At 45.2% G+C, this 18,915-nt stretch overlaps 1 protein-coding gene across 1 annotated transcript in view; it reads left to right on the top strand.

Moving 5' to 3' along the window:
- Window positions 1–18,915, top strand: part of LOC140205397 (voltage-dependent T-type calcium channel subunit alpha-1I-like) — a 426,562-nt gene that overhangs the window by 150,749 nt on the left and 256,898 nt on the right. The window contains exon 9 of the mRNA XM_072272989.1: window positions 18,685–18,836. Coding sequence (XP_072129090.1) covers window positions 18,685–18,836 — 152 coding nt within the window. The remainder of the gene's footprint in view (window positions 1–18,684; window positions 18,837–18,915) is intronic.

Genomic DNA, 18,915 nt, shown 5'->3' on the forward strand with positions numbered 1-18,915 from the left:
TGGACAAGGTGTAGAACCTGCTTATCCCCCCCCACCCCCCGATCAGAGTCATGTGAAGCCATGGGAACAGGTGGTGGATGGTCGTATGAGCAGCTGGTGCATATCACAAGTCCTGGTTATGTGACCACTGATGCCAGGCAGACAACGTCTGAAGAGTACTGATAACGGCTGGAGTCACCCATCTTGTAAAGATCACTGCACAGAAAAGGACAATGGCAAACCACTTCTGCCGTAAAATTTGCCAAGAACGATCATAGTCATGGAAAAATCACGATCCCCTATGTCATGACATGGCACACAATGAAAGAACAATAGGGAGAATGAGAGGGTATGGGACTTAAATACAGTAGATACTTGACCAACATTCACAAAATGCTGGAGGATCTCAGCAAGTCAGGCAGCACCAATGGAGGGGAATGAACAGTTGACGCTTCAGGCTGAGACCCTTCACCAGGAGTGAGACTTGCTGAGCTTCTCTTACACAAATCCAGCATAGACTTGATAGACTGAATGTCTTCCTTCTGCACATTAACCATTGTGTATTCCTCAAAAACAATAATTGAACTGTTTTGCGGACCTGCTTCAATAATCAATGACCATTCTGAGATCCAGAAATAATCTCAGAGGCTGATGTTTACGTCTGAGCAGTTCACTAGCCACGAGGAGTTAAGCACGGTCCAGAGAAGAATAAAGATGATCCAATGGTTTCGATTTCCCCTGCTCCTTTCCCCGGCTGGTTTGAGTGTGTAATGTCTCAAATAAGCAAAATTATGAAACTACAAAAATAAACACATCTTAAATGTCACAGCCCTGAAAGATTATTTTTGAAATTGCAGACTAAAGATAGCAGGTTCAGTCAGCCACTGACCATTTCAAGACTCTAGAACAGGCAGTGGAGATTGCTGGCTTCTGCAGATACTCACTCCTCCCCTCTCCCTATTTAGAGTCAGAGAAAAGTACAGCACAGAAACAGGCCCTTTGGCCCATCTAGTCCATGCCAAAGCATTTCAGTTGCCTACTTCTATTTACCTGCACTAAGACCATAACCCTCCATACCCCTACCATCCATGTACCTATCCAAACTTCTCTTAAACATTGAAATTGAATCTGCAGGCAGGACTTGCACTGGCAGCTCGTTCCACTATTCCAGTCGATCTCTCTCTCTCATTACCCTTCCTGATTACTGGTTCCTTCCATCTCAGTAACTTGAGTTATGATAGACTCGCACTTCACCAACTCAGTAACCACTGAAAAACTCTTCCCAGTCCCCAAACTTGCCTTTATCCATGCACTGCAGCAGCATGGTAGCATAGCAATTTGCACAATCACTTTCCAGCGCCAATGATCGTCAATCTACTGCCCCTCCAATAAAAATAGGGGTTAGTGTAGTATTAGTGCAGAAGTGCGGTTGGTAGACAGCGTGCACTCGGTGGGTGGAAGAGCTAATGCCATGATTTTTATGTCTTTTAGCATTTGTACAGTATGTTATCTTTTTCACACTCAGTCGGTACCGTCCCTCCGACGGTGAGGCTCTCCCTCGGTACCGTCCCTCCGATGATGCGATACTCCCTCAGTACCGTCCTTCTGACAGTGAGACACTCCCTCGGGACTGTCCCTCTGACAGTGAGACACTCCCTCAGTACCGTCCCTCTGACAGTGAGACACTCCCTCAGTACTGTCCTTCCGACAGTGAGACACTCCCCTCAGTACTGTCCCTCTGACAGTGAGACACTCCCTCAGTACTGTCCCTCTGACTGTGAGATACTCCCTCGGTACTGTCCCTCCGATGGTGAGACACTCCCTCATCCCTCTGACAGTGAGATACACCCTTGGTACTGTCCCTCCGACGGTGAGGCACTCCCTCGGTACCGTCCCTCCGATGATGCGGCACTCCCTCGGTACCGTCCCTCCGACAGTGGGACACCTCCCTCGGTACTGTCCCTCCGACAGTGCGGCACCCCCTCGGTACCGTCCCTCTGACAGTGCAGCACCCCCTCGGCACTGTCCCTCTGACAGTGCAGCACCCCCTCGGTACTGTCCCTCTGGAAGTGCAGCACCCCCTCAGTAATGACCCATCAGCAGTGTCCCACTCCCTCAGTATTGTACTCGGACTGTTATGTACTCAGTCCCTTTGAGTGGTAAATCATGTCCACCTCATCTGGACCCGTAAAGGTGAGCACAGCGTGAAACTCCTCTGACCTCGAGTGTTCCGCGCGAATGCCCAAGACTGGTGTCCCCTGTGCAAGCCGAACACTGAAGCTCGTAGATGTCAAACATTTTACCTCACAGAGTCTGTTATATCTCAGGCTGGCATGCTCCTGTTGTCGGGCAACATGCAGGAAGCTTTAGGCCACCACGGAGATGTTATTCAACACCTTCAGAGCTTGCAAATTTAATGACTGCAATCTGTTGGTGCCTTTCTCTCACACTTACTGCTCTTCTAGATCAGCGGCGCTCGCTCACGGTGACACAGCCGCCTTTCTGTCAGTCTGACTGAATGTGGGAGGAGGGGCGGCGGGCGAGATTAGCTGGAGATCCCCTATTCCCACTGCATTCATTAATATTTCCTTCCCCTTTTCATTATGGCAAATTAATGCTACTTGATATAATACATTAAACCATGTTAAGGAGCTTGAAGGGATAGCTGCAGAGTTGATATTGCCCCTCTGGTACATAGAAACACCAATACCTGGAAATGGAATAGTGTATAGAAAGTGATGGATTCAGGCCTTCCATCGCAGGCAAAACTCTCCCCACCAATGAGCACTGCCACAAGAAAGCATCATCCAGGCCACACTGTCTTCTCAGTACTCCCGTCGGGAAGGAGGTACAGGAGCCTTAGGTCCCACACCTGCAGGTTCAGAATCAGTAATAACCCCTCAACCATCAGGCTGTAAAACCACAGGGGATATCTTTGCAAACACGAGGATATCCTGCAGATGCTGGAATATCAGGCAACACACATCAAAGTTGCTGGTGAACGCAGCAGGCCAGGCAGCATCTCTAGGAAGAGGTACAGTCGACGTTTCGAGCCGAGACCCTTCGTCAGGACGAACTGAAAGAAGAGTTAGTAAGAGATTTGAAAGTACTAGCTCTTCTTTCAGTTATTCCTGACAAAGGGTCTCGGCCCAAAACGTCGAATCTACCTCTTCCTATAGGTGCTGCCTGGCCTGCTGCGTTCACCAGCAACTTTTATGTGCGTTGTGTGGGGGTATCTTCGCTCAACTTCAGTCACCCCATCAGTGAACTGGAGTCACTTTCAATCAGAACCAGGTTTAATATCACCAGCATTTGTCGTGGAATTTGTTAATTTTGCTGCAGCAGTACGATGCAATACACGATACTAATAAGGAAAAAAACCTGTGTATTACAGTAGGTATATATAAGTAGTTAAATTAAATAAGTTGTGCAAATACAGAACTAGCTTGGGTAACTTCACTCACCTCAACCCTGAATTGGTTCCACAACCTACGGACTCACTTTCAAGGTCTCGACAACTGATTTTCAGAGTTGTTTCCTTTGCACAGTTTATCTTTTTTGCATATTCATTGTTTGTCAGTCCTTGTTTATGTAAATAAAAAAAATAATTTCTATTGAATTTCTTTACTTTCTTGTAAATGCCTGCAAGTCGATGACTCTCAGGGTTGTATATGGTTGTATATGTACTTCGATAATAAATTTACTTTGACTTGACTTTGACTTTGGACCAGGGATTACAATCTCTAAGGGTCACAGATTTCTTCCCCCAGAGAGGTATTGGAGATACTGGTTGATTATTGTCACAACCACTCAGTGGCCAGTTTATCAGGGAGCTTCTGTACCTAATACAGTGGCCACTGAGTGTATGTTCATGGTATTCTTCCACTGTAGCCCATCCTCTTCAAGGTTCGATGTGTTGTGTGTTCAGAGATCCTCTTCTGTACACCATTGTTGTAACGTCTGGTTATTTGAGTTGCTGTTGCCTTCCAGTCAGCTTGAACCAGTCTGGCTATTCTCCTCTGATCTCCCCTATTAACAAGGTTTTTTTTCACCCACAGACCCTCCATTCATTGGATGTTTTTTTGTTTTGTTAACCATTCTCTGTAAATTCTAGAGACCATCGTGCATGAAAATCCCAGGAGATCAGCAGTTTCTGAGATACTCAAACCACCCCATCTGGCACCAACAATCATTCCACGGTCAAAGTCACTCAGATCCCATTTCTTCCCGTTGGTCTGAACAACAACTGGACCTCTTGACCATGTCTGCATGCTTTTACACATTGAGTTGCTGCCACATGATTGGCTGATTAGCTATTTACATTAACAAACAGGCGTTCAGGTGTCGCCAGTCGAGTGGCCATTTAGTGTATATCGAGGTGCAGTGAAAAACTTCTCTTGCATATATATATATACAGATCAGATCACTCCAACAGTGCACTGAGGTAGTACAAGGTAAATCAATATCAGATGCAGAATAAAGTGTTAACAGCTACAGAGAAAGTGCAGTACAGGTAAACAATGAGATACAAGATCATAAGAAATTAAATTGTGAGGTCAAGAGTCCATCCTACCGACCAGGGGAGCCATTCTTATAATAACGTGCTAGAAGCTGCCCTTAACCCTGGCGGTAGGTGTTTTCAGGCCTTTGTGTTTCTGCCTATGGAAGAGAGGAGAAGGGAGAAAATCTGTGGTAATTCTATACTCAGGAGTACTTTGGAGGCCCAGTTGTTGAGCGTGTTCAAACCAAGGATTGATCAATTTTGTAGGTATTGAAGAATAATGAAGAGATATGGAATTAGAGCAAGAAAGTGGTCCTGAGATAAAAGATTTTACTGAATGATACAGCAGTGGTGAGCGTCAGGATACACTTTCCCACCTCTACGTCTACAGTTAAAACATATCATAAGTCTGGGATATAAGTGTTATGTAATTTATTATTTTTTAAAGATTTCTGATAAAGTATGAAATAGGCCCTTCCAACCCTTTGAGCCACACTGTCCTACAACCCTCGATAGCCCCAATTTAACCCTAACATAATCACAGGACAATTTACCATGACCAGTTAACCTACTAACCAGTGTGTCTTTGGACTTTGGGAGAAAACCCACACATTTCACAGGGTACAGAGACTCCTTACAGAGGACACCAGAACTGAACTTTGAACTCTGATGCCCCGAGCTTTTATCTTTAGCGTGTGGCACCAGACAGTCAGCCATTCTTGGCTGGCGCGTAGTGTCAGGATTGGTCTCCTTTCGGATTAACCGGGTCACGGTATGAACGTTCCTGACTCAACCCTTTTTTTTTACGAGGCCAAGTGGCTAGCTCGACACTCAACCCGGCACGGATGAAAAGCATGCCCGGGAGTGGCCCGACTTGGATTCGAACTCGGAAGCCTTCGCTCCGGAGTCCGGCGCTGATCCCATTGCGCCACCAGCCCACCCCGAGCTGTAATAGCATCTGACTAACCGCTGTGTTACCGTGGTGCCTTGAGGTGCATTCCAGAAAAAGAAGGCACATTTCAAAGCAGTTAACCATAAAGCACAGCCACCTGGGGCTAGTATAATAGAGGTTCGAAGGATTCTTTAAACCTTTTATTAAACACAGAGTGGTGGGTGTGTAGAACACGCTGCCAAGGATGGTGGTAAAGGCAGATACATTAGGCGACATTTAAAAAAACTCTTATATAGGCTCATAAATGATAGTAAAAATGGAGGGCCATATGGCCATATAGGAGGAAACTGTTAGATTGACCTTAGAGCAGATTAAATAGTCTGCACTGTTGTGATTGTGATCAAAGTCATCAGGAGACACTGAACCTGGTGAAAAAGTCTTTATTCTGCATATCAAACAGGCATCATACTGGAGACACACCTGGAAGAAGAGGCCCCCTGACTTAATATTACATCACATTTTATATGTTAAAGAACAAGGGTAACAACAGAACAATTTCTGTAGTTACAATGCATTCATAATGCTTATTTTGAGTTGCACGTAATTTCAGACACCTAGATCTTCACACCAACGCACCTAAGATGAGTGTTAGTCACCTCCGTCTCTGAGTTGCATTCATGCATTTGCAGACATCTCAGGTGAATTGGCATTTCTTGGTTTGCAATTGACCCCAGTCTGCAGCTCTAGGAAGACCATTGTTCTAAGCTGCACTTTAAACTCGATCTACCATCCACATTCAAATCTGAAGACTGATTGCTGTTGAAATTAACATTTACTATATTGTATAACTCCAGAATACGCCCTAACAGACATAACATTGGGGGCCAAATGGTTTGTGCGACTATATTCTATGTTGTATATGCAAACCTCAAGACACAAACGACTGGAATCTGGAGCAACACACAAAACACTGGAGGAGCTCAATGGGACAGGGAGCATCTGTGGTGGAAAATTGACAGTCAACATCTCTAAATGGCACATGTCCAGGTGAAGGGTCCCAACCTAAAAAAATCAACTGCCCATTCCCCTCCATAGATACTATCTTACCCACAGAGTTGCTTCAGCATTTTTTGTGTGTGTATCTAAACCTGGTTCTGTCCCAGATTCATTATTCAGGTCAGTAAATTTGTAACCAAATCAGAAATAGAATCAGGTTCGTTATCACAAACGTTTAGACCCTAGAACATAGAGCAGTACAGTACAGTGCAGTGCAGACCCTTTGGTCCACTATGCTATGTTGTGGAATGGTGAGGATGGAGTACGGCAGGAGGGATTTGGGACAGGTAGCACAGAAGGTGTGCCAGGGGCAGGGGGTGGCGTGAGTGCAGACACACACAGCCCTGAGACACCAGTCAAGGTCATTTGATTCCAAACAATTGGTTTATTGATCATTACAGAAGGTCACTTTGGTGCTTACCACACCCTCCCCTTTCTCTTCCCCTTTTCCCAACCATTATTCCCCTCTCCCTGCCCCCTTCCCACTCTCATTCCACAACAAAGACCCATATAAGAATCAGGTTTATCATCACACACAGAGGTAATGAAATTTGGTCTTTTTACACACAGGAACACCAAAATCAATCTGACACCTCCCTCCTACAAGTCCATTACCCATCATTTTTTCCATGTGCCGATCTACAAATCTCTTAAAAGTCCCTATTATATTAACATCTACCCGCCATCCCCTGCTCCCAGCAGTGTGTTCCAGATGTTTACCACTTTCTCCGTAACAGAACTACCTCTGACATCTCCCCTAAACTTTCTTCCACTTATCTTAATCTGATGTCCTCGTGTATTGGCTAGTACTGACCTAGGAAAAAGGTACTGGCTGTCCATTATAAGACCATGAGACCATAAAATATAGGAGCAGAATTAGGCCACGTGGCTCATGGGGTCTGCTCCACCATTCCGTCATAACTGATCCACTTTTCTTCTCAGCCCCAGTCTCCTGTCTTCTTCCCCTTATCCCTTCATGCCCTGACCAAACTCTATCAACCTCTGCCTTAAATGGGTGAGAATTTAAAAATTAAAGGGTTAGTTGTATTCGTTCTGTTTACAAGCTTCCCTCTTGGTTCTGAGACCCAGGACCTGACACAGCTAGACAGATGGTATGGGAACCTTATCTATCTGTTGGCTGTTGTGGTGAGGTATAGTTGCCATCCTGGTGGACGTGGGCCACAAAACAAGAATTAATTGACTCTAAATTTACATTCAGGCTGCCAGTGATCACAGGAGAAATCTGCTGTGCAAAAGCAAAATTGTCACGGCCACAGCAGAGAGTCACGGATAGAAAACTTGGTCCAAATTTGATCTCAGTGGACGACCAGGCCGAGAACAAAAGAGGAGATGGGAAGATGGCAACGTTCAGAAACAGGCAGCTTTTCCTGCCCTTTAATTGGGGAAGGACTGCCCACAAAGGAGGAGGAGAAGATGGCGGCGCGACACAGCTTGCGCGGCCACTCCGGTGAATGATATCTTTAATCTGTCAAGTAGGGTGCCGCGCACAATCCTGATTTGATGGAGACAGACGTGAGAGAATGGAGGAACATCTGGAGAAACTTCTGAAATGCCCTTTTCGCTGCCACTGTTACTGTGTGATCCAGAATCTCCGGAGGGGAAGGCCCCAAGTCCTCGGCTTTGCTTGTTGCTCGGTGGCCGGGATGGGGTCAAAGTGCTCGGCAGAGATGGTGCTCGGTGCTCGGTGTCGGAGGGCTGGTCGGAGGCTCGAAGTTTTCGGACGGACTCAGAGTCAGCTGTGGTCGGGTGCTTCCCCAGTTCTGGGTCTTTGTCCAGTCTCTGGCTCGAAGTCCAAGCCCTAGCTCCTAGCTCTCTTGTCCTGTCCTGTTCTGGGTTCCCGGTTTTTGTGTCCATGTCCTAGCCCTCACCCTGTATCCTAGTCCTGTCCCTAGTACTTCAGTGTCTGTGTCTTGCACTTGGGTCCGTTCCCAGCCACCACCTTATGACACCTTGTCAGATATTAGATTAAAGATCAATTTGTTCATCACATGTACATCGAAATGTCGAAATATACAGAGGAATGTGCTGTCTTGCGTTAACGACCCACACAGTCCAAGGATTGTGCTGGGGGCAGCCCGCAAGTGTCACCACATTTTCAACACCGACATCATGTGCCCATAACTTACTAACCCTGACTGATACCCACATTCCAAAAAGGTCCTTTTTGAATGTGGGAGGGAAGTAGAACACCCGGATCCAACCCATGTAGTCGCTGGGTGTCACGATGTGAGCTGGCAATATTGGAATCCAGGTACGGAAGAAAGTCAGACTCTAAAGTAGAGAGAGCGATAAGTTTATTCAAAAGAATTCCAAAGGAACATTGGTGGCTTGGCCGAGCAACACCATGAGACGTAACACTCTCAAAACTAGGACCCCGTGATTAGCTCTAATCAGGAGTCCACTTAAATAATACAAGTAACACAGAATCCCTGAGCCTATCAAAATAAACTTCACAATTTTAAACAGAAAGTACCTGCAGACTGCATTACAAAGCATGAGTCACACGAGGAAAAACACGGAGAAGTCCAAGAGATTAAAGACTCTTGTTAAACAACAATTAACTAATTCAGGTGCTTCTAAAATCCTCGGGTTTGGTATAATTCCTCAATATATTCACGGTATTTCTATATCAGACCAACACGTAATTGCATTTGTCACATTATTGGCTAGGAGGGCTATTTTATTGAAATGGAAAGATGCTTCTGCTCCCACTTTGATACAATGGTTCTCTCAGGTGATGCTATGTCTTAGTTTGGAAAAAATCAGAAGTCGAACTTTTGATCCTAGATTTGACTTTGAGAAAAGGTGGGGCTCTTTTGCCGTTACTATCATTTGATTTGAGTTAATTAGGATGGTCCTCTTCTGATTCTTGGGTAAATGGATTTTGTTGGCGGATTGATGTCTTTTTTTTTAATGGGAGCTTGTATGACGTATGGCTCCGGGTTTGTGCTCCCAATGGGTTTTTTTTCCCGATTTTTTTTTGTTATTAGAGTTTTTTTTTTAGTTAGTAGGGGTTCTTTTTTCCTTCTTTCTTTTTTCCAAAAATTAAAAGGAAAAAAAAAACCTCAGGGCCCAATCCTCTCCGGCTCCCAAAAAAAAAGCCCAAAGGGCTCATTACAGTGGGAGAATGTACAAACTCCTTACGGGCGGTGGTGTGTATTGAACCCCAGTGGGTGATCTCTGGCACTGTAAAGCGATTGTGCTAACTGGAATGCTACTGTGGCCTCGCAGTTAAGAGTCAACTCATCGCTCTAGGTCTGGAGTTACATATACAGAAGATTGGGCAAGCATGTCAAATTTATTTCCCTGTGGCTTATTAGCGAACAAGATGGTTTTTTTTCACTATATTATTATAGTCACCAGTAACACCACCCTTCTGCCTTCATCCTCCTGTGAAGAACAGTCAGAAAACTAGAACATACAGTAAAACAGTACAAGTCCTTTGACCCATGATGCTCTGTCTACTCTAAGATCAATCTAACTCTCCCCTCCTATGTAGCCTTCCATTTTTCTATTATCAATGTGTCTATCTAAGAATCTCGTAAATATTGCTAATTTATCTGCCTCTACCACTAGCTGTGCATACTATTCCACACACCCACCGCACTCTATATAATAACATACCTCTGACAGCCCCACTATTCTTTCTTCCAATCAGCTTAAAATTATGCCCCCTCCTATTAGTCACTTCTGCCCTGGGGAAAAGTCTCTCACTGCCCTCTTGATCTATGCCTCTTATCACCTTGTGCACATCTCTCAAATCATCTCTCACCCTTCTGTGCTCCAAAGAGAAAAGCCCTAACTCACTCAACCTATCCTCATAAGACATGCTCTCCTATCCAGGCAGCTCTTTATAAGACATGCTCTCCAATCCAGACAGCCTCCTGGTAAATCTCCTCTGCACCCTCTCCAAAGCTTCCACATCCGTCCTATAATGGGATGATCAGAACTGAACACAATATTCCAAGTATGCCTAACCATCTTTTTATAGAGCTGCAACATTACCCTCAGTTCTTGAACTCAGTGACAACTTTGAGGGATCTATAGACGTAGGTCCCAAGTTCCCTCTGTTCCTCCACACTCCCTAGAATCCTCCTATTAACCCTGTACCCTGCCTTCAAGTTCAGCCCTCCAAAGTGAATCACGCCTCATACTTTTCCCGGGATGGACTAAGCTTGAACGAATTTTCTAACTGTTGACCCTAACTCTGCTTGTTCCCTCAACTTTCATCAAGGAACCATTTTCAGGCAGAGACTGATGCCAAGCCACAACCAAAAGCTGGGTTGGAGACACAGAAGAGGAGGGAGAAACTAAATGGCTTAATGGAGGGAATTCTGGAGGTTAGAGGCATTAGGGAGCCCCACAATCCAGAATGTACCGCCTTCTTATTGCTACCATCAGGAAGGTGGTACAGGAGCCTGAAGGCACACACTCAACGATTCAGGAACAACTTCTTCCCCTCTGCCATCAGATTCCTAAATGGACATTGAACCCATGATCACTACCTCCGTACATTTTCTTATTTTACTTAGCACTACTTACTGTAACTCACAGTTTTTTTCTTTCTTTTCTATTATTACGTATTGCAAGGTACTGCTGCCACAAAGTTAAATTTCACGACATACGCTGGTGATATTGAACCTGATTTTGATAATCCTTCTTATTATTTAAGAAACTGGGTTATCTCCAACAGTTAGCCTTATTTACTAAATTCAGCTTTTCCTGGTGACTCACTGATCACGTACCCTTGGACACAAACAAAACCATTCAGCTCGGGAGAGGGCTTGTCCTCCCTGAGAGAGAGGGAGACGGAGCCAAACAAATATGAAAAGATTTGTTGCGATTTATGTCTGTAATTACTCATTTGTAGTGAGGCAGCCAACATCTTTGTTCAGTTAATCAGCATTTTATGAGAATTTGATGAGCTTTTCAAGAGACCAGAGCCTGATGCAAAGCAGTGGATAATTTACTCTTGAATGCTGGCGTATTTTTGACATTTTCCCAGCTGCACAGAGAGACGGGGGTTGAAGAGGAGGAAATGTCCTGTTGTCAAGGAGGTTTTTAATAATGAACTAATGCTCTGTTCGGAGAAGAAGTTTATTAGCATACATAATTACATTTGAATAACAAAAACACACACACAATAATAAATCCCACGATCTGATTGTGTGAAAGGCTGTCAACTATTCGCTACGTGATGAATGCATTCTCAAGTAGGTGATAAGGTTGCAAAATATTTTCATCACCTATGCTTTTTTAACAGTGATGGCTTAACGCTTTTCCTCGCAGCGTTGCTTGTACAAGTTAGAATCATTTATTGTTGCGGAGCAAATATTAACAGCCATGCAATGAAGGGGCTAACCCGGTACGAGAATGTGAACATACAAGCACCTTCGCTCCATCCGCAGCAAGCAGGACTTCCCAATGGCCAACCATTTTAATTGCAATCCCCATTCCCTTTCCAACTTGTCAGTCCGTGGCTTTCTTTACTGCCAAGTTGAAACCACTCTCAGGTTGAAAGAGCAACACCTCATATTCTTTCGCCTCCAACTTGATGGCATGAACATTGATTTCTCAAACTTCTGGTAATATTTTCCCTCTTCCCTTCTCTCTCCTTCCATTCCCCATTCTGGCTCCCCTCTTACCCATTCTCTACTCCTCACCTGCCAATTATCTCCCCATGCTGCCCCTCCTCCTCCCCTTTCTCCCATGGTCCACTCTCCTCTCCTATCAGATTCCTTCTTCTTCAGCCCTTTACCTTTTCCAACCTATCACCTCACAGCTTCTCACTTCATCCCACCTACCTTCTCCCTCACCTGGTTTCACCTGTTCTGTGCCAGCTTGCACTTCTTCCCCTGCTGCCACCTTATTCTGGCTTCTTCCCCCTAACTTTCCAGTCCTCATGAAGAGTCCTGACCCGAAACATTGACTCTTTATTCCTTTCCATAGACGCTGCCTGACCTGCTGAGTTTCTACAGCAGTTTTGTGTGTGTTACCAGTACCCACAGAATCTCCTGTGTTTATGAGAATCTGAACTGACCATTTCTTCTGGACACGCGTCTTGTTTGTGACACCTTGTTGTGAGCTGGCAGTCTGGGCTAAGGTGGATTTTATTGTTTTTTTCAATGATGGGTGAAATCACCGAAGAGTTTCTTTAAGTGCCAGTAACCAGATCCCAGAGGATTGAATTACCAGGGCAGGTGACATGACCCTGACTTGTAGTCTCTTGCAGTGTGAGGCAGCAGGGTGATCTGATCTAAGTGCTCTAAAGATTGTATGTGAAAGCAGAAGAAATTAGGAGCAGTTCCTTGACCCCACCTCACCATTCAATGCCATCAAAGCTCTTGTGCTGTTTATGAGGGAGGGTGCAGAGCACACCAGCATGACAGCATGCGGGCTATTCAACTGCACGGTAACTCTGCTTGGACAACATGTGAACTCCTCCCGTGTGCGAGAGGCTAACTGAGTGGCATAGGATTAACCCATTAACTACCACAACAGTGACTGGTCTGCCCTAGGCTTCACACCCTCCTCTGTGCCAGTTCCCCAGAGCTCTCACTTCCCAGTCTTAATCTCTTTAAATATCTCCAGTGATTCACTCTCCTCAGCCCGCCAGAGAAAAGAATCCCAGAGACTCGCCACTCTCTGCAAAAGGAAGTTCTACACACCTCAGTCCTAAGTACCTGCTCCCTTATCGCATAACACGGCAACTCCGATCCATAGTGTGCCTTTATTGTAGCTAAATAGTGCACAAGAATGTTCAAGATGCCTGCAATGCCACTGGCGTTTCCAGCATCAACAAAGGTCCTCCATCTCTGGCGGTGTTCAGGACTTCCTTCATGGTGTCAGTAGCTTCCTCTTGGTTTTCACTACTGTCAGTCACGCAGGTCCTGGATGGAGACTCAGGAATACCATCGCACTCAGATGCAGGAGGATTCTTCATTGCTGTTTCTGAAACAATGTTTTGACCAGTCAGAGTTGTTAGCCCTGAGCTGACCCCCCCGAACCTGGAAGACCGGTGGACCACTCTTAGTCTGTCCTCTACCCTCTGACCAGTTTGGCATGGGTGACCCTACCACGGACCAAAGCAAAAAGCCCTGACTTCAGCCTACACTGCACTCCAGGTCACTGAAGCACGCAGCCTCCAAACCACGACAAGGCTGTAATCTTCCTGGAGGGCACAAGAGTGCTACCAGAGGGAAAATGGTGCCCGGAACAACGAGGAGGTTGATGAAAACTATTTTGGTCAATGATGGTGGTTTCATTAAGCAGCTTAGAAGTAGGGAAGAGGAGAGGTATGGGAATAGTACTCCAGAGCACAATTGCCAGTGGTGGAGTTATTGGAGGGAGAGGTGACTAAAGAACAAGGGTCCTGGAAGAGCTCATTGGCAAGTGTATGTTCACTTAGAGTCAGTCTGGGTAGCATAACAGTTTGTGCTATTGCTTTGCTGCAGCAGCTGTTAGATGTTCAATTCCCGCTGCTGTCTATGCTCTCCCCATGACTATTTGGTTTTCCTCCAGGTGCTCCAGTTTCCTCCCACATTCCACAGTGGCATGATGGAGTAGCGGTTAGCGTAATTGCTTTATAGCAGTGGCTGTAAGAATGGGGTTTGATTCCTGCCATTGTCTTGTCTGTTCTCCCTGTAATCGTGTGGGTTTCCTGCAGGTGCTCTGGTTTCCTCCCACACTCTAAAGTTATATGGTTAGGGTAAGTGAGTTGTTGGCATGCTATGTAGCAACACTTGTGGGCTACCCAGCACAACCCTGATTTGACGCAAACGACACATTTCATGGTATGCTTCGATGTACCTGTGACAAGTACAGCTAATCTTCAATCTTACGAGATTGTGGGTGGGCATCTGTACATTGTCCATGAGCGTGTGTGTGTGTGTGTGTGTGTGTGTGTGTGTGTGTGTGTGGTGCATACTGTAGACCCTGGTTTCCAGTTGATCATTTTCCTTGCAGCTGGATCAAGACCTCACTCTGCTGAGGCCATGCAGAACCTCCTGTGCAAATGCCAAACAGATTTGAGGTACTGGGAAGTATGACCCATGCAGGGGATACTTTACTGAACATTAAATACAGTCTGGATGCTGCAACATCTTGATCGTCACGTTGCCTGGCCAAGGCTTCAGAAGGGAATGTTGTCTCTCCTGGACAATCTATGAGACAAGATCTGCTAGCCTAGGATAGCTTGCTTTAGGAATGAAAAGCCTGAAGTGAGATTTCTTCAAGATTTTTTTTTAGATTTTTTTAGATTATGAGAACACTCAATCCTTGTTTACTGTCATTTAGAAATGCATACATGCATTAAGAAATGATACAATGTTCCTCCAGAGTGATATCACAGAAAACAGGACAAACCAAAGACTAATACTGACAGAACCACATTATTATACATATAGTTACAGCAGTGCAAAACAAAACCATAATTTGATAAAGAGCAGATCATGGGGACAGTAAAATTGTTTTGAGTCTCTTATCTGGATTCCTAGTCATGGAGAGCAGATTATATGCTGTTTTTATTTCAATAGAAAGGCAGATTATAATTTTCCCAGCAGGGAAGATCTAAAGTGAAAGGCAACAGGGGAGTTGAGGAGAAATTGTCTCAATCAAAGAGGGGCATCACTCTGAAACTTGGTGTAGAAAAAAAGTGATGGTGAAAGCGACACATCAGCATAGTAGTTAGCACGATGCTTTACAGCACCAGCTACCCGGGTTCAATAATGAGTTTGCGCGTTCTCCCCGTGACCGCGTGGGTTCCCTCCGGGTGCTCCAGTTTCCTCCCACAGTCCAAAGAAGTATTGGTTGGTGTGTTAATTGTTCATTGTAAATTCTCTCATGTTTAAGCTAAGATTCAATCAGGGGATTGCTGGGCGGCACAGATCGTAGGGCCGAGGGGTCCTATTCTGCACTATCTCACTCAATAAATTTTTAAAAAGTATTTTCTGTACTGTAACCTACAGACCTGAAGATCAGGAGCTGGGTAATGGGATTTGACTAAATAGCTCTCATTTCCTCCAGCAAGAACATCATCAACTGAATAGTTAGACCAAATAGTATATTTCTGTGGGTTGGTGAGGTGGGGGCTTTGAGGGAAGTCTCAGTGGCAAAAGGATGGCGACATATGTACTGTGAAGGGCATTCTAACTGGCTGCATCGAACACGAGGAAATCTGCAGATGCTGGAAATTCAAAAAACACACACAAAAAATGCTGGCGGAACGCAGCAGGCCAGGCAGCATCTATAGGAAGAGGTACAGTCGACATTTCGAGCCAGGACCCTTCGTCAAGACTAACTTGAAAGAAGAGATCTCTTCTTTCAGTTAGTCCTGACGAAGGGTCTCAGCCCAAAACGTCGACTGTACCTCGTCCTATAGATGCTGCCTGGCCTGCTGCGTTCCACCAGCATTTTTTGTGTGTGTTGGCTGCATCACCATCTGGTACGGGAATGGGGCTACTGCACAGGATCAAAGTAAGATGCAGAGAGTTGTAAACATAGTCAGCTCCATCGTGGGCACTGCCCTCCACGGTATCCAGGCCATCTTCAAGAAGTGGTGTCTCAAACGGGCGGCATCCATCATTAAGGATCCCTATCACCCAAGTCATGCCCTTTTCTCATTGCTACCATCAGGAAGGAGGTACAGGAGCCTGAAGACAAACACTCAGCGATTCAGGAATAGCTTCTTCCCCTCTGCCATCAGATTTCTGAATGGACACTGAACCTCAGTTTTTTTTCAAGTTTCAGCTTTTGCACTGCTTATTTAATTTAGCTATTATATATATACTTACTGCAATACAACTTATTGCAAAAAATAGCATTGTACTGCTACCCCAAAGTCAACAAATTTCATGAAATATGCCGGTGATATTAAACTTGATTCTGATTCTAAAGAAGGAATTCAGAGGCTGGAACTGCACTTCCCCGAGGAGCTCAAAGAACGGAATCACATTCCTAGAGAAATCTAGTTTTGCCACTCTCTCCAACACGCTAAAATAGGACTGGCAACATCAATCGACCTGAGCTGTTTGGGGTTCATTAAATGATCAAGTTTAAGATAACGTCATTAGCACAATCATTGTTGGGTATTGGGATTTTATGTTTGAATGAAGTTGACAGGGATTTGCCTCTAACCACTGTACTTGTGAAAAGAGAGTTACATTTAGCTGAGATGGATTAATGTTCCACTTCCATTACCGTGACAACAACGTTAATGTATCATGAATCATAGATGATCGCAGCAAATTATTATTGATCTCGGAAAGCACAAGCCACTACCTGCAAATAAGTTTTATCTCCTCACTTGCTATTATAGCCAGAAGAACCAGAATTGCTTCAGAGATGTGGGCGAGTCAATTCCTGACAGGGTCGCGGGCAGGATCATTCCATTCTTGCTCATTCTTTACTGGTCCCACAATTGTTGAGGAACAGACAGGCTGGCATGGCTAGTGTAATGCTATTACGCCGCCAGCGACGCAGGTTCAATTCCCCCACCGTCTGCAGGAAGTTTGTACGTTCTCCCCGTGACCATGTGGGTTTCCTCTGGGTGCTCTAGTTTCCACCCACATTCCAAATACGTTTTGCCACCGTATGAGGAGACATCATCAGTGCGCTGCTAACTGTGGTGTGACCTCCGAATGCTTGGCCTTTATATACTTGTCAATCAGCTGATTGGTCGACATTACGGGGGAGGTCCCATCGCCGATTGGTTGTGTGGCAAACTCTGTTTATTGTGGTCTGGAATTTCACCCACATCGGCTGATAAATAGGATGGAGGTCTACATATCCGTCGATCCTGTTTATAAGCCAATACAGGCAAAATTCCAGACCACAGCACATCGAGTTCACCACACAACCAATCAGTGATGAGAACCCCTCTCTCCGTCACAATTCAGTTTCCATAGTGATTACCCATCAGCTGATTGATAAATAAGGCCAAGCATTCAGAGGACACGCCACAAATGAACAGCACACTGATGGTACACACAGAAGGATGAGGGGAGATCTTATAGAAATATATAAAATTATGAAAGGGACAGATAAGATAGAGGCAAGAAAGTTGGTAGGTGAGACTAGAACTAGGGGAAAAAGCCTCAAGATTCAAGGAGTCAATTTAGGGTGGAGATGAGGAGGAACTGCCTTTCCCAGAGAGCGGTGAATCTGTGGAATTCTCTGCCCAATGAAGCAGTGGAGGCTACCTCAGTAAATATATTTAAGACAAGGTTAGATAGATTTTTGCATAGTTGGGAAATTAAGGGTTATGGGGAAAAGGCAGGCAGGTGGAGATGAGTCCATGGTCAGGTCAACCATGATCTTATTGAATGGAAGAGCAGGCTCGACGGGCCAGATGGCCGACTCCTGCTCCTATTTCTTTTGTTCTTATGTCTCCTCGTGTGCTGATGAAACGTTTTCAAATTGATTTCCAAGATCAGAGAACAGCTCAGCCACCCGAGCAATACATTTTCTGAGTTTTGAATCAGTAGGTTGATTGGTCACGTGGATGTAATTGGGTGACATGGGCTCATGCTGTATCTTTAAATAAAAATGAATAAAATGTCTGTATAGAAAGGGGAGGAGTGTGCTATGCTTTATCCCCTGTCCTATAGAGGACAACAAGTCATGGATTGCAGTCATGAATATATTTTACTTATTGATTTATTTATTGAGGTACAGCGCACAATAGGCCGTTTAGCCCTTTGCGCCCCGCCACTCAGCCACCCACGAATTTAATGCCAGCCTAATCAGGGGACAACTTACAATGACCAGTTAACCTGCCAGCTGGTATGTCTTTGGACTGTGGGAGGAAACTGGAGCACCCGGAGGAAACCCACGCGGTCACAGGGAGAACGTACAAACTCCTTAGAGGCAGCGGTGGGAAGTGAGCCCAGGTCACCCGCACTGTAAAGCGTGTCAACCACTACCCTACCGTGCTGCCCTCAGTGAATGAGTGCCCACAGGCATCTGATGTTGAGAATTCCCATGCTCCATCCGCCCTCTGTACAAGTAAGAAAGAGGAAGATCCTAACAGTTGCCTTTCTAAGTGAATGGTCGGGTTGTTAATAACTCCTGCTGGGCGCTCCGTTCAAGGCAGTAAACAGGACACAACTTGACTCCAGACAACAGTCAAAAATCCAGGAAAAATCCTGTCACCCTCACCCACAACTCCCCAGGGCAACTGAAGCTTACTGACTGAGACAAGCTGTCTAATCCGGTCCTTTCTCTTCATTTCTTCCAGCCAGAGGAGCTGACAAATGTCTTGGAGATTAGCAATATCGTATTTACCAGCATGTTTGCCCTGGAGATGATTCTCAAGCTCACTGCATTTGGTTTCTTCAACTACCTGAGGAACCCTTATAACATTTTCGATGGTATCATCGTCATCATCAGGTGAGTGAAGGAATGCACAAATGGCCGAAGGTGTTCTCCCCATTGCTCAGAGGCCACCTAACATGAGGATAAGAATAGA

Source organism: Mobula birostris, chromosome 11 (genome assembly GCF_030028105.1).
Source record: "Mobula birostris isolate sMobBir1 chromosome 11, sMobBir1.hap1, whole genome shotgun sequence".
Classification (NCBI taxonomy): Eukaryota; Metazoa; Chordata; class Chondrichthyes; order Myliobatiformes; family Myliobatidae; genus Mobula; species Mobula birostris.